The sequence below is a fragment of the Orbicella franksi genome, chromosome 3 (assembly GCF_964199315.1).
Source record: "Orbicella franksi chromosome 3, jaOrbFran1.1, whole genome shotgun sequence".
Lineage (NCBI taxonomy): Eukaryota > Metazoa > Cnidaria > Anthozoa > Scleractinia > Merulinidae > Orbicella > Orbicella franksi.
The window spans coordinates 15,222,115-15,247,500 of record NC_138147.1 but is presented as its reverse complement, the minus strand read 5'-3'; the positions used below and the strand labels follow the sequence as shown (position 1 = coordinate 15,247,500).

The following is a 25,386-nucleotide window of genomic DNA, read 5'->3' as shown; positions in this document are numbered from 1 at the left end:
ATGCTACATGAGTAATAACTTCATCGGGCTATGACGCTGATGTCGATTCCTTGTTTCACAAACTCAGCTGGAAAGACTTGCAATTTCAATGTCAAATTCAGAAAGCTCTAATGGTTTTCAAGTCTTTAAACGGTCTGGTTCCCGAATATCTCACTTCTAAATTTGTAACATGAAATGAATCAAATTATGCTCCGAGGGACTCGGTTAACAAACTTGTTGTTCCCTCTCTGAGAACTAACTGCATGAAAAATAGTTTTGGTTACAGCGGCGCAACCCTTTGGAACAGCTTACCCTGTAATCATGGAAATCAGGTTTACAAGTAGAATGTTGCTGTAAGTTAATATGATATTAGGATTAGAATTTTAGGTTTAGGATCTTAGACATGTTATTCTTACCGTATATAAATAATGATTAAAGATTAAAGATTAAAGATAACATTTCTCACGGACATAAAATATACCATCCAGTAGGTCGTATTACAAGTTTCCTTGTTTTCTCATTTAAGTTTAGAACGTACATTAAAAGCAGGCTAAACAAATTCATAGGCTGCATTATCTAAATTGACATGATTGATGTATTTTACATTTTAATGCTATTTACATTTTTCTGCATTTCCTTTGAAAAATACTGCAGCAAAGTAATTGGAAACTCTTGTTCTCTTAAAAAAATTAACATATGCTTGAAGGCTAACCTTGACTGTACCGGTTTGTGCAGTTGTGGTGGAAATTACAACTAAAAAAACCTTTATTCAGCTAGTGTTTTTAAAAGCAGGCTTAGGAACGTTACAGCCGATGAAAGCTGTTTTTCAAAACGTTTCCTTCAGACCAAAAAGTTCGGCTAGTGTTGTGACATACCTGATCTACTCCGGCATATTTGAAAGTTTCAAACGCTGATAAATAGAAAAAAAAAGAAAAAGTGGGAAAAGAATGTAATTTAATAGATAATATTTTGTTTCTTTGTTTGTTTGTTTGATTGTTGGTTGGTTGTTTTTTTTTACTACTGCTACTGGCATTTTAATTTAGAAATGATCCTGCAAACCTCAATGAAGGAATCTTCATCTTCGAGAACACTTAGTAGTTTGTTTTTAATTCTGATTTCTTTGGTAGTTCTAAGAATGGTGATGATTTCATCAGTGCGTATTGCTTTGCTGGTAACTGAACATAATGGTCACGTGACTATCACGTGACATAATTTAAGACTCAAAGGCAATGGTTAATTTGTTGTTGTATTAAAAGAGTAAGACACTAGGCATAGTAGTCCCAGAAGGCAAAAAAATTGGTATTTTGCATCAGCCTCGTTTCCATGTAAGGGCCTTGTATACCATATTTTTGACATGGGCGTTCCATGGTTCTGGAAGAAAATTTGGCATGGCTCCATATCAGGATATATTTGTCTTATAGAGGTTAGTAACCCTGCCAAGTTTGATGCTTTTATCAAAAAACGAACAATTTTGTCCCTTAACAGCTGCACTAAAAGCCAAATCTGAAAAATTAAATGAATGGAAGAACAACAACAGTTAATTTATATAAGTTGATACAATGTAATAGCGGAGGTGCGGCGGCCCAAAGGGCCGCCAAGCGGAGCCCCATACTCATATGAGAAAGAAAAGGAAACCCATGAGTTAATTTTCTTATGGTTATCATGGCTAGCGGTATTGCTCGTGGGTGTATACGTACGACGGCGACGACGACGGCGACGACGGAGTCGCGCAACATGGTGGCCATACTCCAAATAATAGGAGGACAAAGACATGCAGCTTTGGTTTACTGTGTACTTCTTTGATATTGGACATCCATGTTATGATCAGTTGACACCTGTCAAAACAAGGTATCTGCTTACCAGTGTCACGTGACCATATCGTGAGCTCAAGTTTACTGCTCATTGAGGTCACCTGTTTTTTTTTAAGTTGACCGCTGACCTAGTGTTGGTTTTCGATTAGATCACGGGCTCATGTCAGGTTAACTTGTTGAAAACAGGGCAGGATTGTTCGGATGCCGGTCAACGCTAACCCAGGATTAAAAGTTAACCTAATTACACCTTTTTTTCTATACAAATGTTGTTTTGCTGCTTTGTTTTGTGTATACGGTGATTATTAAAGCTCAAAACAGAAGGCCAAACAATATACAGAATACCTCACCGCAAAGTTACATGACATCAAAATTGTACCTTTTCATGGGTTAGCTTAATCGGGCTCTGAACAACTCGGCCCAGGAGCTACGCTTTTAGGCTGGCCTAAATCTATATATTATAGTGAAACAGAAAGCGAGTAAACAAACACGTATCTGTGAAAGCTTCATTATGACCGAGTAAACAAAATAAACTGGTGGGTTTCATTGAAGAGACTGGATTGCTGCCTCTCTGGACTGTTGAAAATTTTTCATACGTGGTGCCTTTATTTTCATAAATGCTGCCAGTTTACTTTTCCAAAATGGTACCTTTATTTTACAAAGACGAAAGTTATTTCAATGAGGAAAGGACCAGAAATGCCAAAATGTTTGGGATACCCAAATCCCTAGTGATATGAGTATCCCCTTCCAATATGTTTGGTTGTTATCATTTCTTTAGTTCAAGGTAGCCAAATTTTAAATCGATCGAAGGTAAAAAGGTTTGCTTTGCCTTTTAATCCTCGGTCAATCTGGCTACCTTGAACTAAAGAAACGATAACAAACAAACACTCAGAAGGGGATACAGATATCACTAGGGATTTGGGTACCCTTTACATTTTAGCATTTCTAAGTCCTTTCCTCATTGGAATGACTTTCGTCTTTGTAAGTTAGCTTTGCCTTCTTATCTTCGGTCGACTTGGCTACCCTGAATTAAAGAAACGATGACAAGCAAGCATATCTAAACCTGTAAAAATTGGGGTCCCTCAGGGTTCCCTGTTGGGACCTAGGCTCTTTGTTACTTATGTAAATGATCTTCCAGACAGCATTAGAAGTGGCGAAGTTTACATGTATGCTGACGACACTACCATTTATACCATTGGTAGTACTACTGAAGAGGTTGCTATAGCTCTCCAGGTGATATTAGATCAGCTACAAACCTGGTGCCAAAAGAATAGATTAATTATTCATGAAGGGAAATGTGATGCATTACTCCTGGATACAAAACCCTTTATTGGCCCTCTGAAGGATTTAGTCTGGGGAGACAAAACCATTGAATACAGATCTTTCTCTGTATGTCTTGGTATAGCCATTGATGTAAGACTCTCTGGGCCAATCATGTAAAATCTGTCTCTACCTCATACAGCTCTAAAGTTAAAATGTTAAGACGCATAAGCTTTTTACCAAAAGCTACACTAGAAACAATTTATTACAAAACAGTAATCCCAAGCGTATTATATGGTATGGCGGTGTGGGGCTATTGCTCAGATTATTTGATGAAAGATCTAGATCTATTCCACCTCAGAGCAGCAAGACTTATCCACAAACTACCAAGAGACATGGAAGGCGAAACAGTACTTATAAATGCAAATTGGATGCCATTAAAATATTTTTATTGTTCCCGTATTCTAAATATAACGCATAGAGCTTTTTATAATATAGATTTAGATGATGTTAATAGCCTAGCTGTTGAGAACGCTTCTTCTTATAGTCTTAGGAAATCGTTAAATGTTGTTGTATCTAGGCCAAGAACCGAACAGGGCCGTCGTTCATTTACACACAGAGCTGCAATTGCTTGGAACTCTTTACCTGACACCGTCAAACAGCTTGAAAACCCTCTTTCTTTTAAAGAAAGATAAAATCGATCAAGACCTATGTCAGAGACATCAGTTTCCAAAAGGAATGCTCTGTAAATTATAATAAGAACCCTGAATTTAGGTATTTTTAAATTATTTGATTACTCTTTTTATCGTTATTGTATATAATATTATTTTAGCTTTGTGACAACTGTATTGTAAATTTCTGTTTCTCTTATTTAGACTTTGTAGTAGTAGGTCCACATCAGCTGTACAGTTGCTTATTTTAAACCTGCTTATCAAATAAACGTATGTATGCATTTATGTATGTATGTATATTGGAAAGGAATACCCATATCACTAAGGATTTGGGTAATCCCACTTTCCCAGTGTTCAAAGATCAAAGGACTTAGTCTTGTCTACTTTATTTACATTTTTTATAGATGTCTCCGAAGAAAAACTGCTTTAATGGCAAAATCTAATAGGAGGGATGGTCAAGAAAAGAGTGACAAATAAATAAGTCTAAGACAAAGTTTCATTTCAGACAGGCAACCGTACACAGAGGTCAGTCATTGCTTGAGACCTGCGTATTGCGTGACGGCCGTATCTCAGTGTGTTCGCTCGCATATTGATTTTATTCAATCGCCGAACTATCCGAGGTTTAGAATGCGGCTTACTTGTTTAAAATGACGTGCATTTCAAGGGTTATCGATAGGCACCAAGCGCATGTTCATACAAGGAACTTTGGCGCGTGAATGTGTTTTGTGTGTCGTTATAACTGCGGACTCGGATCGCATAGTCTGTTGTAAATTGCGACTATTTTCAAAAATTTTATGTGTTTATATCAAGATTAAGAAAGTTTTAATTTATTGAGACAAAACTTCGTAAGAAGGTAAATGGTTTTTCAGCAGAATTATGGATGATTTACTTGCCCCAGTCTGTGGTATATAACGCTTTCAGTGTTTTGGGTACCCAAAACACTAGGGATATGGGTACGGCGGTACCCAAAACACCGGGATACCCAAATCACTGTGACACCGGCCCAATATTCTCCAAGTATTGAAGACCGGGGCACTATACAGGTCTGCAAATGATCGCCAAATTGTAACGCAGATAATTCCAGGACCGAAAATGATCCCCAGATTGTACCACAAATGATCCCCAGACAGGAAATGGTCACCTTACCATAAAGAATGGAAGATAGGTGTGGACTCAAGAATTTGGTCACCGGATTTAAAGGTTGGCACACACGACGGGACTAGTCCCTGCAACAAGTCGCGGGGACAAGTCCCATCGTGTGAACTGGCCATTTTTGCTTCCAAATCAAGTCGCAGGGACCAACTTTGGTTCCTACGACTAGTCCCACGAATTCAAACCAGTTTCAATTTTTGGGACAAGTCCCTGCGACTTGTTCCTCAAAACGCTTCGTGTGAACTGTGCGTGGGACAAGTCCCCGCTACCAGTCCCTTCGTGTAAACTCTTCAGGGGACTAATTGCAGGGACTAGTTGTAGGGACTAGTCTCCTCGTGTGTGCCGACCTTAAAATTTATTTAATCATTTTTTTCTATGAAAATAATACAACGGTTAATTTTGATAGAAAATTTACTATAGGTAAGGCAAGCAAAATGTACAGTATTCGAACGATTTGAATGCAAATTTCACAACTTTTAAAATGATACTTATCTCCACCATTTGATATTTAAAATCGTTTGTTCGAACCCTGGGTTCGAGATTTCCGGTTAAGATTTTTTCTTGAATATCTCTTATCGTGTCACCTGAGAGCATTTCAACACGGGATGTTTCCTATGTTATCGAGCTTAGACACAAAGTGAGAACTCCCGGGTAAATCATGTAGTTAACATAAAACTAAAATTCAACTTTTGCGACATTCGGGAACTGGTTTTAAAGCTTGCTTTGGATAGATTTGCCAAATTTATGACGAAAGCACACATCTTTTGAAAAATATGGTCACGTGATCGTGATAAACCCATTGACAGCTGGAGCGTTTTGGCAAGAACGCAAATTTGTGATTTGATTTTCTAGCATGGAGATGGGCTGAGCTGGTTTCAATCTACTCAAAAAGGCATTTACAACATGAAGACATGCCTTTATTTCCACTAGCATCGCGTTTTAAGACATCTGTGAGGGCATGCGCTCAAATCAAAATTTTAAGACGAGAAAGTGACCTGCGTCTTAGGCTTTTCGGTACTTTGTTTTTTCCTCCTTTCTTTTTTCTCCTTTTCTTACCTTTTTGCTGCAGTTGGTCACCTTCTTCTGGTCTTGCTTCTAGTTCAAGAATTTCCGAGAAAGCATCATCGAGACTGGAAATACTTACCACGGCGTCAATCACGGAGTAGACCGGAGTAGTCAAGTGTAGTTGGGGGAAATTTTTCTCCAAGTTTTTCACTCAAATAGTAGCAAGGATTTTCGTGCATATTTCACGCTCAATTGACCCGATCACTCTGATCTGGGTATCATTGGCAAATGTAATTTCTGACGATTGAGTGACGAATTTAATACAGTTGACTCCCGATAACTCGAACCTTCAGGGGAAATAGAAAAAGGTTCTACAGTTGACTCCCGATAACTCGAACCCTCGCTAACACGAACCTCCAGCTCACTCGAAGTAATTTTCATTTCCCAACAGGCCATTTTCTGCATAATTTTACCCTCGATAACTCGAACTTCCGATAACTAGAACCTTTCTCTATTTCCCCTGAAGGTTCGAGTTATCGGGAGTCGACTGTAGTTATCGGAAGTTCGAGTTATCGAGAGTAAAATTATACAGAAAATGGCCTGAAGGGAAATGAAAATTACTTCCAGTGAGCGGGAGGTTCGAGTTAGCGAGGGTTCGAGTTATCGGGAGTCAACTATAGTCGCAAATTCTGAGGGCACGTTGGAGAGAATCGCGGTACATCACGGGATGCTTAAGGACTATTTAAGGTTTTGGCGGGGATTTTTGGCGGGAGATTTAAGTCATTCTAGATCGGTCAGTCGTAGTGTTCGCCCACCTTTTTTAGGATTATGTTTCGATTTGATTGCAACTTGTGTAAATAATTGTAGAATTCTCTTTCCTAGGCCTCGGAGTCTCGTGCTGCTGCATTAGATAAGGAATACGTTTCCACATATTTTTGGCCACATAAAAAGGGTTGTTTTTCGTATCTGGCGTAGTACAGGTTCTGATTTTTGGGACCATTAGTTACAGTGTTTTGGGACTTTTATTTCTTTAGTGTCTTCAGATTTAAATTGTTTGAAAAAATTGGAGGTAATTTTGTAATTGAGTTAATCTGTATATATTGACAGAGCTCCTTTAAAACTGCCTGTTATTTTTCGTACCAATTTGTTACCAAATTTTTATAATCAGTATATCTTGCTATTCACAGTAAATTCCATAAACAACTCCCACAGCGTATAAATGGTAGTTCCGATACTGATACTGCGCAAAACGGTCGACCGCTGAGTCCCAGGCACATCGGCTCACAATTTTCACGTCTTGTTGATTGATGTCTCCTATGGCCACGTGACAAACGAATTTGTATCTTGGATAACAAAGTTTCTTTACTCGTTCCTTGATCTCCTCGGTTATCTTGAGAGCAGCGTCTTTGCAGAAGTCTGGGTCATACGTCCGCTCAGCCAGGTTTGTTTCCAAAACTTGTTGAATAATTGGTTTAACTCGGTGTTCCTGAAATAATAATAAAATTTATGGAAAAAAAAAAAAAAACTTGTATGTGACAACAATCTGAAGCAAGTACACTTGAATTAGCAGCAGTAGGGTATGTGTCCGAATACAAATAGAAAAGTTAACGAGAACTGCGTATTACTCATTAAAGACAAAAAGTAGGCTTGACAAAATGAAACCCGGTGCATAAAATGTCCAAACATTTGGTTTAGGCTCTTCATTAGTGAAAGTTCGTTTTGTTTATCCAAATAAACATTTAAAACTGAACTCGGGCTTTCTAGAAATGTTTAGGTCGTTTTGGCACTCTCGTTTTATCTAAAGCTAAAATTTGTTGACCCCTAGGAGTAAACATGTGCTCGCTGAATGGGTTCAGGTTTTTTGCGACAGATGAAAATGATGTCTGTTTAGGTTTCAAGTTCATTTTCATAGCTGTTTAGTCCAACACGGGTTAGGAAAATATACTGAAATTTCACAGTGGAGAAAAGGTTGTAGCAAATACTTCACTTTATTCTTGTAAAACTTTTCATGCAAACCACCATATGAGAAGTTTTTAACAATTCAACTGACCTGAAAGGTTTTTAGGGGTTCCATAACAAAGGGACGAGCCATAGTCAAAATTTCATCAACCAATGAGGTGTCTCGTGCCAATGCACTACTCTGCCGACTCCCCATGTTGCTCATAAAGTCCTCTGGCGACCACGCATGCGTCATGTCAAACTGTCCCCAGTCTCCATGCCGTCGTTTGACTTTGATCAGATGCAGTGACTTCTGTTTTATGTCTTTTGATAAAGAGTGAGCGGCCACAACAGCGTAAATGGAAGGACTTGAGGTTTCGTTTTCCTCTTCAATAGATTTGCTTTCACTTTGGAGTTTGTTGAGTTTCTTTTCTTCCCGTTTACTTTCCATACTGTTATAACTGGCAGGAATCAAGATTATTAACATTGTACTGAAGTTAATTTAACAAATAAAGAAGCTTAAGCCCTGTATTACACTGTGATAAAACACGACGGGCATTTGAGAACACGAGGGAAATGTAGAAAACACGAGCCGCAGGCGAGAGTTCTCTACATTTCTGGAGTGTTCCCAAATGTCCTGAGTGTTTTATCCCAGTGTAATACACGGCTTAGGCTTCTTCATTTGCTTTATGATATAGAGGTAATGTGGCGAAAAACAATAAAATACGCTTTTTCTATGTCTCATACTCTGATAAAACAGGTTTTTGACTAATTTGAGTGCGCACAGGGTCCCATCTATACTATAAAGATTGTTACAACACTGAGATAAAGCAACACTTTCAGTTCAAAAGTTCATTGTGGGGAAAAATAAACATAATTCAAGACCTCGGCTTGTATTTTATATACTATTCCCGAAACGCTTTTTTCCAACCTGTAACCTTAAGTCATTCGGCAGAAGCGTCCGATTTTCAGTCAAGGATGAATCTTTCACTAAAAGTTTTGTAACATAACCGGGGCTGAAACTACAACTAGACAATTGCAAATTCTAGTATTACATACTAGTTTTAAACTGAACTTCTAAAAGTAAACGAATCTGGGCTTTCGAGCAGTTTTGAAGGATTTTTAATTTGACTACGTTTTTCCAACACTGTAAATGCCAGTTTTGACGCACGTCCTGACATTTTATGCCAATATTTCCATTAGAAAGCCTTCCTCGCTTTCGATAACGACTCTTACAATGAAAATGTGTAATCCGCATTCGTAGCAACTGTGGTATGAGCTCAAGCTCTTCATTGACACTGTAGCTCATGCCAGATAAGAAAAAACACCATCAAAATTAAACCAGACTGTCGGTTATATAAACTGAGGTCTAAGGTTGCTTTCTTTAAAGGACATATTTGACGACAAAGCTTCATCTCTAAGGCAACGCGCAGGACCGCAAACGAGATTAGGTCATGATCAGTTCAAGCGTTATTCGAAAAGCCATCGTCCATTAATTTCAGTAAATACCTCTGTTACCAACAAATGCCGATTATTATACCTACCCAGAAAGTGACTTGAAAGGCAGTGAAATGAAATGTAGCGGTTTAACTCTGTGCTGATCACTTGATGAGAGAAAAGGCGCCTCCAAACGAACGAGAAAACAAGGTCTTACAAGAGAAAATAAACACTGTTTTCCGTGTCACAGGATTGAAAATAATCCGGTCCTATTGAGAGATGTGTCAATAGCACATTGTTCTTTAATCAAACAAAAGGCATAAATGGATAATTTTCTATTCAAATTTTAAATGGATGATTAAAAATAATGAATGACGTTCCTGTTAATTGGCATGGGTTAAATACTCCTCCCCCAAATGGCTTTCACCCATAATACCACACATAATGACTTTAAATTTGAGTAGACGGACAAGTTTACAGTTAGACCTTGCTAATTCGAACTCGGTTATTCCGAATTCCCCGTTATTTCGGCCTCAAAACCATTTTCCCATGGATTTGCTCGACTATTTCGATCTCCCGCTATTTCGAACTATTTTTCGTTTCCCCTGAGAGTCCGAAATAGCGGGGTTGAACTGTATTTGTAAAATGTCAGACCAAACAGATCTGGGCAGTGCCTCACGATTGAGGACCTCACTGAGGGTTTTAACAGTAGCTTTCATTAAATTTTAAATCACCTACAGACCAACAAGTTTGAGCCATGCATCTTTTACAGTATATTAATAAAAAAGTCATTAATAAACAGTACGACATGAAAGTACTGTTCAATAACTTTTGAGCTTCTCTAAACATATATAGCTAGTCAATATATCTTATTAGCCAAGCGCGAGGGCCGTACTGTGGGAATATCGGCCCGAGATCTTCAAAGTACGGACCTAACGCAGCGAGGACCGTACAAAAAAGACAGAGGAATAGCAGGAGCCAAAATGTTGATTGAAAGTACCACGATCACGGACTGGGAAAACATCTCAAACTTCAAGCGCACAAGCGCACAATTCTGTTTGGAAGTCGACTAGACGTGTACCTCAGGTCTGATATGAAACAAAACGGAAGGGAGAGAGAGTTAGAAGAAAAACAAAAGGAATCTTTTATTTGAAATATGAAACTACCATAAAATAACCTCATTCAGGACAGTGCTCAGTCCACAATACTTAGAGAATACTGGACTGGCAATGGAGCATTTTAGTGATTGGCCCAGTGAACTAGCTTAGTCGTGCAGTAAATAAATAAATAAATAAATAAATAAATAAATAAATAAATATATATATATATATATATATATATATATATATATATTTTTTTTTTTTTTTTTTTTTTTTTTTTACTTCGAATGGCAACCTGACTATGATTAATGAATGGTCCTGATTTTTTCATCACGCGGTATATTTGTCCTAAGAATCTAAAGCTATCCGATTAGTACATGCTCTATAGAGGCAACGCCCATATGACTGCGAGGAATTTTGAGAATACCAGTAAGCCGATTTTCTGGTGGATTTGGCCCCTGACATGAATCCATTCACAGATACGGTATACGGATATCTCCTTGGTCGATTTGTACCCCCCCCCCCCCAATCCCCCGCCCCGTGCTTTTCTTTTCATATTTTTTTTTCAGAGATTTGCTCCCCCTTCCCACAAAGTAGCCTGTGTACATCCGCCCTCTACGCTAAAAAAAAATAGCCGCTACACAGACGTCCCTCTTCCCTAATTTTTGGAGGGATGTGCACAAGCAACCCACAAAGATTAAACGCAAGGGAAGACTGAGATTTCGAGGCGGACGCTGTTATATAGAAACACGCTGGTTATAAATCTTTGGCCAGATATATATTAGAGACCTTTAAATTGGACTACGAGTACGAGATTGAGTACGAGTACGATTTTCGATTTTCAAACCAGTGATGTTTCTTGAGCTCTCGTTCTTCATGGTGGTTTTAGGTAGAGAGGGTAGCTCATGGGATGAAATGGGTATGTGATTTGATGATGTGAAGCCTGCAAACTAGAATTGAAAAGCCGTTCTCGTCCTCGATCTCTTAAGTCCCCTAATATTGTTTGGATGCCCTCTGCATAAGAACTACTTAACTGTTTAGTATCCGCATGTCTGAACGGACTGAAGATAGTTCTGTAGGTAAAACAAAAGAAACCACAAGAAACTGGAAGGATCTATGTAGGCAATCCCGCGCAAGCTATTAAAGTAATAGTAATAGTAATAATAATAATAATAATAATAATAATAATAATAATAATAGCCATTTACATTGTGCTTTTTCCATAAATGTCCAAAAGCGCTTAACAGTGTGCGTAGTAAGATAAAATTACAAAACCTAAGACAAAATGTGGAACGACTTTTTAATGTGTCTGCCAATCATTGGTAAACAAGTTGTGGTCACCCCTTTGACAAAACAGGTTACCATAGCAACAATACAACCTGTTAAGAAACACCCTTAATTTTAGTTTTAATTAATAAGTGCTTATAACTCAAAAACAAGGTCGGTGACCCCCACTTTTGTACTATCGAATTGTGATAAGCAATTTTTAAATTTTCGAAAATTTAAGGTGGCTCTGATTTTATCCCTTACGTGCACTCAAAATCTTTATTTTAGAAATAGCTGACACGACTATCACGAGCAAACAACTAAATTTTGGCTTCTAGCCAAACGAACTCCGCCACAAGTTGAATCCAGTGGTTATTAGCAAGTCAAAAATCAGAAACGTAATTCATTTGTTTTTGCTTCTTTTATTTTGCTGATCCATGTAAAACTTGTAGCAAATTTCTTCTACTAAAAATAGACTCTATTAAAATAACATCACTTCAACGAACATACTATTCAATAAATAACCCTGAACTGATTTTTTTTTTCTTTAAGCATAAACTGGAAGGCCTAACTACAAAGGAAAAATAGGTCTGCAATGCATGTACACAGCAGTTGTTCACAGCAGTTAGACAGTATTGCAATGCTGCAGAATTTCATACGCCATGTAAGCGATTTGGAATTATCATATCAGTGACCTCTTTATATATATACAGGTTACCATTTCCCTAAGTCATGCCATCAAAATAACTGCACCATGTCGACGTACGCAAAAGAACGCATTGCGGACCTACTGAGACCTACAAACTTCATAACAGCAGCCCGCGTTTACTTCATAAGATGTCATCATGTTCATGCAAGAAATTATTAATTAAGAACGATTAGACGGGCTAGCGCTTGTGCTATTTACAAACCAGTCTCAGCTTAATAATGAATTGAAAGCCTGGGAACACAAAAGAAATAAGGTGCCCGAATCACATTGAACTACAATCATGGACAAAAGTCTTGGAACAAACTTGCACTTTTGGCGCTTTTGCACACACGCCAGACGCGATTACAACTTCACCTGCCTAACCTCTCCCCCAACCCTACATACAAAGTTGAAAACTAGTACCTGCAATTTCTCCCGCGTTTCAACATTGTATTGGGTGGGGAGGGGGAACAGCAACGTTTTTAAAAGGATAGCAGTGCTTTTTTCAAACTTCAGTAGTAAAACACATATAATTCTTTACATAACGTAAAGTGTCCCAAGGACCTTTGTCCACGATTGTAGACAGAAGTTTAGATTGCACATTATGGATAAACGTGGTCTACTAAACTCGGAAATAATTTTAGTTCTTTTGTATGTTTAGTAATATTCCATTTTTATTTTCAAGTTCACAATCACACAGAAAACGATTGTGATCAAGCCCTTTAAGCCCGCAGTTTGCCACCTTTTTAAGATGTTAGCTAATCGCTTTACGTCTCAACAGTTGATATATCGACAATTCCTGCATCAAATTAGCGACTTACTGTATGACCCTTAGTTTTAAAAAAGTACCTTTGGTGGAAACCACAAAATTATTCATTTCATGAAAAATATTTCCTTTTGCTTTTCTTTTCTACTTGATACAATATTTCGATACGCCATTTCCGGGTTACCTTGGCCTCTGTTTCAAAAGGAGTCCTCGTGCAAAAATGAGCTTCATTTTCGTGAAAAAGAACCTCTAGGCGGAACACATTTTAATGTGAATAGTTTCGCCCGAAGACTCGTTTTGAAACAGAGGCAAAAGCCAACTCCGAAATGGCCTTGCTTATTAAAATTGGCAAGACAGAGCTCGTTTTCCATTGTACGTTAGTGACCCATTTTCAAATGAGAAATTTTTATCCCAAGACCGAGGCAAACCTACTTAACGTTACTAACGTTTACCTGTTCAAATTGCTAACTCCTTAAGCAATATTTATCCCAAACAATTAGAAGTGACAGGAACAGGGTTTAACTAACACTAACGTATCAAAAACTTCTGTAACCTTTATCTCACGATTTTACCCATGAGCATTTCCTGCCAGCGAATTTGTTACTAAATCTCAAACAATATTCTTCGTTAATGACTGTTTAGCCTGAATAAAAAAAAACTTCCCTTTCTTCGCGTGCTAAAAACTTCCCCCGGGAGACGTCAAAAATTTGGTCCGGGAAATTTCATTTTGATGATGCAGCTCTCCGGGGATTTACGTGCTGCCTCTGATTCGTTACTCTTTTGGCGCGAAAATTAAAACCAAGCAACAATCAATCAGCGTTGGTGTAAGTCATTATTATGGAATCCCTCGGACCGTTCCTCGAGTAGATTAGGACTAGCGGCCTTATTCATATCTAGGTCAGACTAGCTAAATTCGAGCTCAAGCATCGCTTCCGAAGTGCAGAATTGCGAAATGAAACGGCTGTAGCGTTCGAAAGGAACTGCGTATAAACGAGAGACACATGACCAATATTCCGCTCGCAAAGAGAAACTTCAGCTTGCATTGGCTATCAGAAAGGATTGTTAATCTGAAACAATTTACATTAGGCCCTAAATGGTAGTCTGGTTAAAGAAATCACTTAGCCTCAGTAAGAAAATACAACACAAATCATACTCGTTCTCTTCACATTAAAAGAGTAAAGGTTGACGCTGAGGGATAATTCTAAAATCAGCCAATCAGTGGAAAGATACGATAAACGTCACCAAACGATCATTTTCATGATCATCTTTCTTACAGGCGGCTCCCTCCAGGTCGTCGCGTCCTCAACCTAGTGCGAACAGCGAAGATTGGGTCTATATAACTGCCGTGACTCGTCCCAGATCTCTGCTATAACGCTAGATGAACACTTCAGTGCTTTCACCATCAAGACTCAAAAGTTGAAAAGCGTCAGGCTTACCCTCCTCTTCACCATTTCGTTCAGCCTCCTGAGAAATTGTCGTCGGATTGTTCACTTTGAATCTAGACGATGGTTTGGCTTGAACGCTAGGGGGAGGGGAGGAGTCCGTGACACCGTAATTTGGAACACTAGACGTCACAAGCGGCTGGTCTTCTCTGGGTTTTTGAGGATTAACGACATCATTTGAGGGTTTAACAACATTGAACTAAAGAGGAAGATTTGAAAACAAGTCAGTGTCGCCTCAAACCCTAGGTCTCCCCTTGTGCGGCTTAGGTTATGCGATGGTGAGTCGCTGGATATTTCACGCTAAAGCCGCTGGGTCAGGTAGCAGTTCTCGCAAGGCTTTGTATGAATGACTCGATACCCTTTAAGGGAACCATAGAACAACGACACAAACAATGCCCTTAGACCCAAAACCATAACAGTTGCTACAGTACGACGACAAATAGAATTACAAGCTTACGAGAGCTGCTACACTTCCGCACTGCTACGTCGCAGCTATCCCCTCCCCCCCCCCCCCCCAACCCATACAAGAGTGCAGTGTTATCCGTTCAGTTGGCATGTGGGTCGGTGATTAGGTCAGATAGTGAATTTACACAGTGGCGAATTTTATCTTTCGGCTTACCCTGTCAACTTAGACCAAGAGAAGGTCTTGATTTTCTCTTGGTTGAACTCAACAGCAAACCAATAATACAAGAATAACAGATAACGGGGTCACCCTAATCCTTTCAAGCCTTTTTTTTTTGCATCGGATATTGTCTTATCTGTTAAGGAGCCATTACAACGGCTGTTCATGAGTTCTCGTAATCTCATAGCCCGTTTCCCTGGAAATGTATGGGTTCTGTAAGGAGAATTCACGTAGAGATCATTTCTGGGGCTTGAACGTCCTCACCCAAGCAGGACAAATGCAAGACCACACGAGTCACTTCTACGAAGTACAGCCATGTAAATCATATCTACACACTTACCCTTGATCTAGGCATATCAATTGGCTTTGAAGGAGTCGTGGTATCTACTGCAAAATTTTCAAATGCCAGTGGAGCCTGCGCAACTTGTGTTGAATTGTCTACCGCAGGAGTCTGGGCTTTAGTGTTGACCGCAAACCTTGAATTCCCGGATGACGAATCGCCAGACTTTTTCCTTTTGGAAGTTGACAATGGATCATCCTCAACTTGTTCTAAAGTTTTTACCGCAGGAGTCTGAGGAGCAGAGTTGACTGCGAACCTTGAATTCCCGGATAACGAGTCACCGGGGTTTTTCTTTACAGAAATATCTAAAGACGTTTTCCGTGAATGAGTTACCGATTTTAAAGGAATAGCAACCGCATTTTCCGGCGAAGGAGTCGGCGGAGCCGAACTTCCTCGAAGAGCATTACGTCTTTCTTGTTCCGGTGAAGTTGGAGCCGAGTGGATGATTCGAGAAGCCGGCAAAGCGGGAATCTTGGAACGAGAAGTTGGGGGACTCTCAGGACGCGCTAAAGGAGTGATGGGAAGAACACGCTGGTGTGGTTTCTCGGGAAGGGATGAGCTGCAACTAGGCGCGGGTTTCTCTCGGTTGGCATTTTGTGGAGGACCAAATAAGTTTTGCAAAGAAGAAGGCATTGAAACCGGTTGCCCTGAATTAGAAGGTGCAGGTCCACCCGTATGATCAACCAATCCATCTGGGTTACGGCCGAACAAATTCGCTAGTGGAAGATTCCCCTTGTTCCTGTTAACTGAAAAGCGCCCGTCGACTAAACTCGTACCAGGAGAATTTTTAAGACCTTTATAAAGATCTTCAGGGAGAACTTTTCGATCCAACTCAGGTGTGTTGAGGGAACTGGTGCCCGTCTCATAAGAACCAGATCGACTGTCTAATGCAATTAACGGCTCGTTTTCATCTAACATCCAAGATGGCCGTGAATACTTAGAAGGGTCTGAATGGGTTCCGGGAGAAACAAAAACGCTGTCCTCATAGTCGGATTCGTCCCGATCATCAGACGAACCCAGGGTTTCTTTCGAAAACTTAACCTTCTTCGAATCACGTCCACTACCGTCCACTTCCTGAGCTCGTAAAAGCTCCTGAGCCAGGGATGCACGGGAGGAGCTGGCGGTCAAGCTATCGCTATTGGATCTTTTTAATTTCATCCCCGGAAGTATTGTTGTACTTCCGGTGAGCCCGCGACGCGTCAAGTCTTCCAAGCGAGAAGCGGTTTCTGGATAAAGGGACAATTTCCGATGGGCGTGGTCTGCGTCTTCGTCTCCGTGCTCCACTTTGCGGAAGCTCGGTTTCCTGAGGATGGGCTTTCGTCTGTGTGGCACCTTGACAGGATGGGTCATCACGGGACCAGGTCCGTCGTCATTGTCACTCTCACTGAGGTCATTCTTTTCCTTACCTTTTGTAGTCACGGTGAAGCGGCCGATGGTTATTGTCCTGTTTGTGAGTAACGACTGAGCGGTCCAGTCTTCCAGCTGCATAAAGGAAAGAAATAACAACTTACTTTCAGATCTGGCTCTTTTCTGTGGGAATATTTTTGACACGATATCACAACTAATGACCTATTGGAAGACATGGGTCAGTGTTGAGCGGTTACTTCCTAGCTCCTAGGCCTCGATATCTCGCCGCGGCCAATCCTTTCGGGGTCATGTGGTCCAAGCGAAATAGCCTTTTCCAGGCGTTCAGTTAGTTGGGGCGCAGCGCGAAACAGGGCGAGCGAAAAAATTGCGGAGAAGCTTTCTCCACTAATTTTTTCGTTCGCCGTTTTTCTTGCTGCGCCACAACTAACTGAACGCTTGGAAGAGGCTACGAGCGAAAAAGCGCGTTCTCCGTCCGTTCGTCTGGGATACGTCACCGAAATGAATTGACTTTGGTGGCCTAAGAGAAAGCCGTACAGGAAGGTTACTGCATAGGTTTTTGGAGGCCGATACGGTGGTCTGTTTAGGTGTTTTTCTGTGTTCCGAATGTTGGTATAAAATCTCCGAGTACCACATAACGTACTTCTCAGTGAACACGTAAATGTATTCAAATATGGTATTTGTTGCTTCGAAGCATTGATAACAAAAAGGAACGTTCAAAATACTGCGTGATGCATACATGTACTATACAAATGAAATAAGTAACATAAAAGGATATGAGAAGTGCCATTATTTTAAGGAATGAAACCAAACCTATAGGGCTTAGCCCTCAACCAGTGGTACATGTAGATAACGATACATAAATATGAAGGTTTGTATTTGCTCCTCACCGGCCCAAGATTAATATCATCCTCGCTTATACCATCAAACGGGTCATCTAACACATCCTGAACACCTTGTAATGTGCCAAATATGAACGATGTCAACACGGCAATGTAATAAGGGCTCCACATGTTACCGGACTTTATACCCATGTGCACGTAATACGGAGACAGCACGATGGGCATAAGGAAAATAAACACTTTAGTGAACGAACGAATGGTCCGTGGAGAGCGGTATTCCCTGATCACACGGAGTCTTTCAAACGCATGACACATCAAACTGTGGAGTACAAATTAATAATACAATATTTTATCTTATATCACAATTAGAATGAGTAACCATTAAATGCACGCGAGTTGAAGGACTTAAGGTCGGCACAACCTGGGGGACATGTTGAGGGAACCGACGTGAAGCGGCGGCGGGACCATGCAGCCCCTTCGTGTGTACGCATAGGCCGCATGCTGCGGGGACAGGAGGCAAGCTGGGACACACGAAGCGGATATTTTTTCATTTGTAAGTTTTAACGGGGACAGTTTGCAAGAACAGTACACACGATGCGACACATTTGAAATTTGGGGTCGTTTTATCCCTGCTTCATGAGGCACGAATCCAAACCAGTTGAACTTTATGCAACCTGTTAGGGGAACAAACGTTTGTTCCCACAACAGAACTTGTTTGCAAAAATGGGCATATCACACGAGGAAAACTGTCGTTGCAACATGCCCCGGCTTTCTATCCAAACTTTGAAAGAATTTTCAATTATCATTAGTGTGCCCGATTCCAAAGCAAGTTGTCCAAGTTTGAGTCCTGGGAAGGTTCATTGCGTTGTGCTCTTGGGCTAAATACTTTTCTCTCAGAGTGCCTCTCTCACACCAAGTGTAAACACACGGATACTGGACAATCTTAGGCTGGAGCTTATCCTGTGATGGATTAGTAACCCATCCAGGGGGAGCAGAAACACTCATAGTTTCATACCAGGGAAACTGGAGATAAACACCAACCTGATGGGCCACTAGGGTTGAATGAAGACTTAACCAACGATATAACATGGATAAAGGTGAAGCAACAACATGCCACACACAGAAAGGACATCTGCTATGTGAACTAAAACCACCATGATAGGGTGATTTTGATTAAATTGTCCCTGCCTCTATAATCAGTAGTTTTTTCTAAAAAAGCAATAAGTAGCAAACATGCTTGGCACAATAAAGCTGCACAGAAAACACTGCTCAAAAGAGATGTAACCTACAGGGACCATACCCATAATGCCTGTTAAACTCAGTATGCTTGATAGGCACTTGATGTTATGGGCAAAATAATTTTTAACAACTTTTAATATCAACAAAAGACAATTATTGTCTTTTGTTGATACAATTAACCCAGAAGGTTACAAGTTTGTTATGGGTGTGAAGATCAAGGCAACAGGTTACTCAAAACTTAACAACAGCCCTGACCCAGAAGAAAGTTAGGAATAAAGATCTGCACTCACTTGTGATAGTGAATGAGTCTGGTTACTAGAGGAGAATTGTGAGGTAAACTTGAACTCCTTATCTTGTCATTCAACTGGCTTATGTCACTCAAATCTTCATAAATAACCTGAAATTATGCACAAGAATGGCATTAGATTTCACTGTCAAAGTGGTACTGTGAAAAGTAACAAATTTTACTTACTGAAAGAATGAAGCTCCTCCTCATAAGTTTCTCAGTTAATAGATATTCTTTGATATTCAAAACCAAACCTTTTAATTTAGTATTCACAGTTTTCAGAAAATCTTGGGGTAAACCTGAAAAAAAAACAAGGTAAATATAAATAATAAGCCACTAGTTTGCAGCTGAAGTCTGTAGCAACATTCCCATCTCCCAAAAATAAAATTTAATGAGGGTTAGAGAGGATAATTATGATGAATAATATTTGTATTATAAGAGTAACACTAAGAAAATTACTTTATTGTGATTAGCTGAAGGCAGGCAAAGTTTTCACTTATTTTTAATTTTCACTGTAGTGTACATTAATGCATGCACCTTTATAATTTTCTCAGTTATGTAATACATGTAAAAGCTTACTAATAAGCAATTAAGGGTTTAATGTGTACTACTTGAGATGTTCGACCATTCTTTCAAATTGCACTCAAGCCTCGTGCGATTTTGGTAGAATTTTCAAATATCACTGGTAGTGTAAATCTTGAAATAAAATACTGCACTGTCTAATATTTATGTCACAAACTGTCATTTCGTACCACATTAACAAAAATAATGCTTTATTTATTTACTAGAACTGATGACATAATTGTAGTAACCTCTACATGAAAATGAGATGTCAACATGAAATTAAATATGAAATAAAATATGTCAAATTCAAAAATGCTGAAAATATTCAGGGGGTGCTGAATCGTAGAGGCTTGCACCAGTTGGTTTGGCCACCTTATGATAAAATAATGTCCATTCTTAAATATCTTGACATTCTCAAGAATCACTTATCTTTGTATTTTCCTTTATGCCTAATACCTGAACACTCTAGAACATTACCTGAAGACTGAAGCCAGTCCCTATGGCAAAAAAATAATACCACAAGAGCACCTTTAAACTGTGCTAAGTCTTCAAGAACTCTCTCGCGACGCTGGAAATCAGCTAAAAACCAACAACAACAGGAAATAATAACAAAGTCACTGCAAGTACATGTACTACTTACAAAATTAGATACAGTGCATATTAACAGGGATCCATATTGTTTTTTTCTCCAAGTCATCAGCTGGGCAAGTATGCCAAATGACATACTTGCCCAGGCAAAATTTTACTCGCCCATTCACATACCATGTGATACACTTTGGGATGGATAGAAGGGAATTAGAAAAGAACAAAACATTTTTATCAAATAAACTTTGATCAGCAAGGCTGAAGATGTCTGTGGCAAACAGTTTTTTCGGTTCCTTTTTTTCTGAATCACAGTAACAACACAGTACAGGAAACAATCCTTACCAGGAAATCCTAGAGGTTGCAACAGAACAACATGTAAATGGAAAGTTTACTTTTTTTATTATTTTTCAAATTTTCATGTTACAAGTTTCTCAGTACATAATGTCCGTAGTTGCAGCTGTCGGTGGACACAGAAAAAACAGATACAAATAAAAACCAAGGCCTCTTTGACTGCCATGAAGGCTGAAAGGAAAGCTTTCGCTCTTCCTGCTCGTATTTGGCTTGTTTTTCCGAGGTGTTAACAATTATTACTAAACGCCTCATCAAAACAACCAAAACAGCTGATTCGATCATGTGACCGGTTTTTCGCCGACGAAGATGCAGCACAGAGCATCAGCGGTTGATAAAATGAAAATTGAGCCTGCAATGATTTCATTCTCTACGTCATTCAAGATGGTGGGCCAAAATGATGATTTTATTGTGAAAGAAAGCTGCAAATCTTTCTCTGTTTTCTACAACTTCCAAATGGATAACAAGTGGTCAGAATGCAGGGAACCCATAAGAAAATTTAAGAAATGTTTTTTTTCCTGTTAGAGTCAAATTCTAGTTGTCCAGTGGAGGAGTTTCTGTATTGTTTTGGTCGTCCATAAGATTTTTAGTCGTCACAGATGACTGGATGACTGCGAATATGGATCCCTGTATTAATAAATATTCCTCTGCTCATCTAGCTAAAACACTTGTTTGTTCTTCTCAAGTTGATATACGCCAATCTGGTCAAGGACACTGTCAAGGCAAGCAAGTTCTTTGAGTGGGGAGGGCAGGAGAAACATTGTGTAGTGTAGGCAATGGGTAAAGTCTGCATACAAGCCAAGTGGCCCATTAGGATGGTGCTTATGTCTGGCTTCTGTAGCTTGATGTACCTAAGAGTATTCTACTCCCTCTGGATGGGATGCTAGTCCATCCCGGGGTCACCCCCCAGCATTAAATATGCCGGTACCCATTTATACACCTGGCTGGAGAGAGGTGCTATGAAAGTAAAGCGTCTTGTCCATGAACATAACTCAATGACCCTGGCCAGAGCTCGAACCCGGACCACTTGATCTGGATTGGAGTGATGCCAGCATGCTTCCCTATTGTCTACATGTACTGGTTAGAAACCAAGATGCTATTCAACAAAACTTCATCCACAGACATATCATTTAGCATTATATTTCCCTCTTGCTGGGTGACCATTGAGACGAGAGGTAGATAATAACAACAGGCTAACATATCGCATCAGAACTCTGAAAGGTACATGCACATGTGTAATCTACTTTTGTCACAACCAGGATTTTGCATGTTACTGGCAAAAACTGCAAAGCCAATCAGAACTCTAAACCCTTTGGGACCCAGAGGAATTTGACCGAAAATGTTCCTCCCAGTGTGATAATTTGCCTCTAACATGTTCCTGCACAGAAAACTTGTAAATTGTGGGATCTATCTAGATACATGTAGAACATATGGGCATGAAGTCAGGCCTTCTGATAGGGTGCAATTATAAGAAAACAGAAATCATGCAAAATTTTCAGGGCAGATAACTTGATAAGAAGAGCTATTATGCAATAAATTAGAGAAATTATGTGATTTTTTCCTGAGCTTTTGTAAGCATATTTTAATAGGTTTCATAACAAGAATACCACTTCAATTGTCCAATCAGATGCAATTTGAGGTCAATTGTGCAAACTTGCACCATCGCGTAATATCAGAAGGCCTGTGAAGTACTATAGGACCTCACAAATACATTGAACAGAATAATGAAAAACATTTCCTGTAACTCACCATTAATGGAAAAGGCCAAAGGAAATACAATTGGTGAAACAAAGATACTCATATGTACATCAAAATCCAATCCTGTAAATTGAAAACAAAAGGTGTGTATGCAGTGAGGTATTACAGTGGGCATGTGGTAAGTGTGTTATAATGGAGGTCTTCAGAGGACTGCAGGGGTTTCTAGCTTGCCTGGTGTATTACACTCAGAGCTCTTCAAACAATTGTATAAATGCGATGGATATAAACTTACTGTTACACAAAATAATTTGACAAGACTGCTAGGAATATGGATATTTACTGGAACAACATTATTGTACCGTGGATATTTTCCTAGCTTGTTGCCGTAACATTGTGATAGTATACTCACTTAGTTTCTGGCACATGAATGTCCCAAGTGCTGATAATGTAAAAGAAAGAACAAATTCAATTAATTAACAAGGGCAATTTGACCAAATATTTGGAGGTGACTTGTGATGAATTTCTCCTCTTCAGGGGGAGTTGTAGCAGCCCTACATGTGCCACATGCTACAGAACACAGAATGAGTTTTGGTGCAAATACAGACTTCACATTTACCAGAGCTGCAAATAGTATTTTTCTCTTGAAAGGACATAATTTATGTCCTACTAAGACACCATCTTGGTCAGAAAAATCAAATTGTGGTCAGACATCACCAAAAAGGTAAGATTTACTCATGGTAGATTTTATTCATCCTTCCCGTAAAATGATTTATGATAAAAAAAAATTGTCCGGACACCATGTCCAACCACAGTTGGGATTTCGTCAGACATGAGTAAATTTTGATCAGCCAATGTCCGATGACCGACTGTCATTTGCAGCCATGTTTACCACATTTAAATGTGTACATCATCAACAATTTGGCACTGCAAGGGAATGTTGTATTTCCTTGACTGGGCCAGGGGGTCTGGGCACCTCATGTATAAAACTGGCAAGCTTCCAGAAGTCTCTAACATACATGTAACGTTTGAGGAACAAAAATAAAAGAGCACATTGGCACTAAGATTGAACCTCACCTGCCAAACCCATTTGTAGAAAAACTATTAAGGTCAGATTATGTACAAAGCTTCGTAAAATCTGCAAATTAAAACAAGCTTTTATAAGTTTGATGAAAAATGTATCCAGACACAAATTATGCCGGGTGACACTAATTAATTGAACACCTTTTATTACACTTCATACTATAAACAAATAAAGATGTCTGCTTACAGTTTTGTCGATGAACATTTTCTTGAACTGGTAAAGTTTTCCTCTAATTCCTTTACGTTGTGACCGTCTTGTTTCACCCCATTTGTAAATGTCAGCCCTGCCGTCCTCAATGTAGTCCAATGTGCTCAGTATACTTGTCTTGCTGACGTGAAACGCCATCACTAGATTTGCATGAAATATGCAACTTAAAACTCCTTGACTGTTTCAAAAGAAGTCTTTTAGGGTTGCTTCCTCTCTCTGAGGTACAACTGTATGTATTTACACAACTGCGGAAGAAAGATTCCGTCTATCCGTCTATATCACAACAAATCTTCGCGTAACCTTGTGTTCACGCAAAGCTGCTGACCAGTTTTGAAAAGGACTGGGAATGAGGGAAATATCTTCGTCCCCAGACCTCGTTGTCTAATAATAAGATGTTGGGTGTTATGGTATTATCTACAGAACGTGCACCATTGACTTTGACCAAAAAACTGTGTTGATTCTATATGATAAAGAATTAAATATGTTCACAAGTATAAAAAGGAGGTATCTGAGTAATAAGGGCAGTTTATACAGAATTCTAGATTCCTTATTATAAAAAAACTGCCTGAGATAAGATATAAAATACATAGAATACTAAATAAATATAGACAAACCGCAACAACAATAAGTGATCGGAAAACTATAAAAATTTCTCCTTATTTAAGTCGAATTTACTAATATAAAACTGATTCACTTCCTTACTAAACAATGATAATTGATGAATTGTCCGTAAGACCTACAGGCAGACCGTTCCATAAATCCACAATGCGAATTTAAAGACCCTAAAACAACCCTTGGTAAGTCTGGCTTCTGTATTTATCATATCGTACTTATATGATTTGAAGGTAACATACGATAGGACGTCAAAATCAATGTACCCTCTAAGACATTTACAAAAGAACATAAATCTGAAACCTCCCTTCCAAACTCGAGAGGCAAAAGACCTAATTTAGCTAAACGCTCTGGATAAGTTAAATTACATTTCAAGATAAATTTGGTGGCACGTCTTTGAACACGCTCAAGGACCTTGATTTTATCTTTAGTGTGGTATCGATTTATTTACCAGGAAATCGATAACAATCGAATTCCGTCAAAATGCCGCTTTTGGAGCTCAAAATTTAAGACAAATCTCGAAGCTTCGCGTCACATCAGAACATATGTTGACAGCAATTTGAGCAACTCTTGTCGATTTATTTACAAAAGCTAATTAAATTTATCCGACCTACTTTTAATGAGACTAAAAATGGGTCAAAATAAACGCGTTATTTAACTATGTGCTAGACAAAATAATTGTCTGAAGATCTGGCTTTTGCAAGGCGATGAGTAGTTCTTTTCGATCTCCAAAGGATTTTTTAAGGAAATGATTTAGCGCGATTCAATCAAATTTGAAAGTTGGATAAAATGCAGTACACAAGTCAATGCTGCAGCAATAACATTACACGTCATATCAAAAATATGCCCACACTTTTTTATTACACTTTTTTATATATGTATACTTCTGGTTTCACTTTACAAAGTTAAACAAAAAATGTTGAAAATCTGGAATTTTGCATCATGCAAAGAAAGAACCGGAAAGAAACCAGGATTTGAAAATAAATAACTTTTTTCAGGGAGACTTCTGGATGGGAAGAGGGAAAAATTGTAATAATTTTAATTTATAACCAGTCAATTAAGTGATTGACATTTGAGCTATCTTT

At 39.1% G+C, this 25,386-nt stretch overlaps 2 protein-coding genes across 3 annotated transcripts; both read right to left on the bottom strand.

Annotated features, from left to right (window-relative positions):
- Nucleotides 1–5,626: 5,626 nt before the first annotated feature.
- LOC145481449 (dynein light chain Tctex-type 5-B-like) lies at nucleotides 5,627–10,423 on the bottom strand. Of its 2 annotated transcripts, XM_081459943.1 has the most exons (3): nucleotides 9,358–10,423; nucleotides 7,926–8,274; nucleotides 5,627–7,361 (listed from the first exon to the last, which is right to left on the bottom strand). In XM_081459943.1, the coding sequence occupies exons 2-3, from the start codon at nucleotides 8,262–8,264 to the stop codon at nucleotides 7,053–7,055; spliced, it is 648 nt and encodes a 215-aa protein (XP_081316069.1). In that variant the 5' UTR covers nucleotides 8,265–8,274; nucleotides 9,358–10,423; the 3' UTR covers nucleotides 5,627–7,052. The 2 variants fall into 2 exon arrangements, with proteins under 2 accessions (XP_081316069.1, XP_081316068.1); XM_081459942.1 differs by having other exon boundaries at nucleotides 7,926–10,423.
- A 448-nt stretch (nucleotides 10,424–10,871) lies between these two features.
- Nucleotides 10,872–24,106, bottom strand: LOC145481448 (uncharacterized). Its single transcript, XM_081459941.1, has 10 exons — nucleotides 23,669–24,106; nucleotides 23,476–23,536; nucleotides 22,811–22,840; nucleotides 22,453–22,524; nucleotides 20,248–20,349; nucleotides 19,393–19,505; nucleotides 19,211–19,317; nucleotides 17,730–18,000; nucleotides 15,475–16,956; nucleotides 10,872–14,711 (listed from the first exon to the last, which is right to left on the bottom strand). The coding sequence occupies exons 1-10, from the start codon at nucleotides 23,825–23,827 to the stop codon at nucleotides 14,445–14,447; spliced, it is 2,664 nt and encodes an 887-aa protein (XP_081316067.1). The 5' UTR covers nucleotides 23,828–24,106; the 3' UTR covers nucleotides 10,872–14,444.
- Between the last annotated feature and the right edge of the window lie 1,280 nt (nucleotides 24,107–25,386).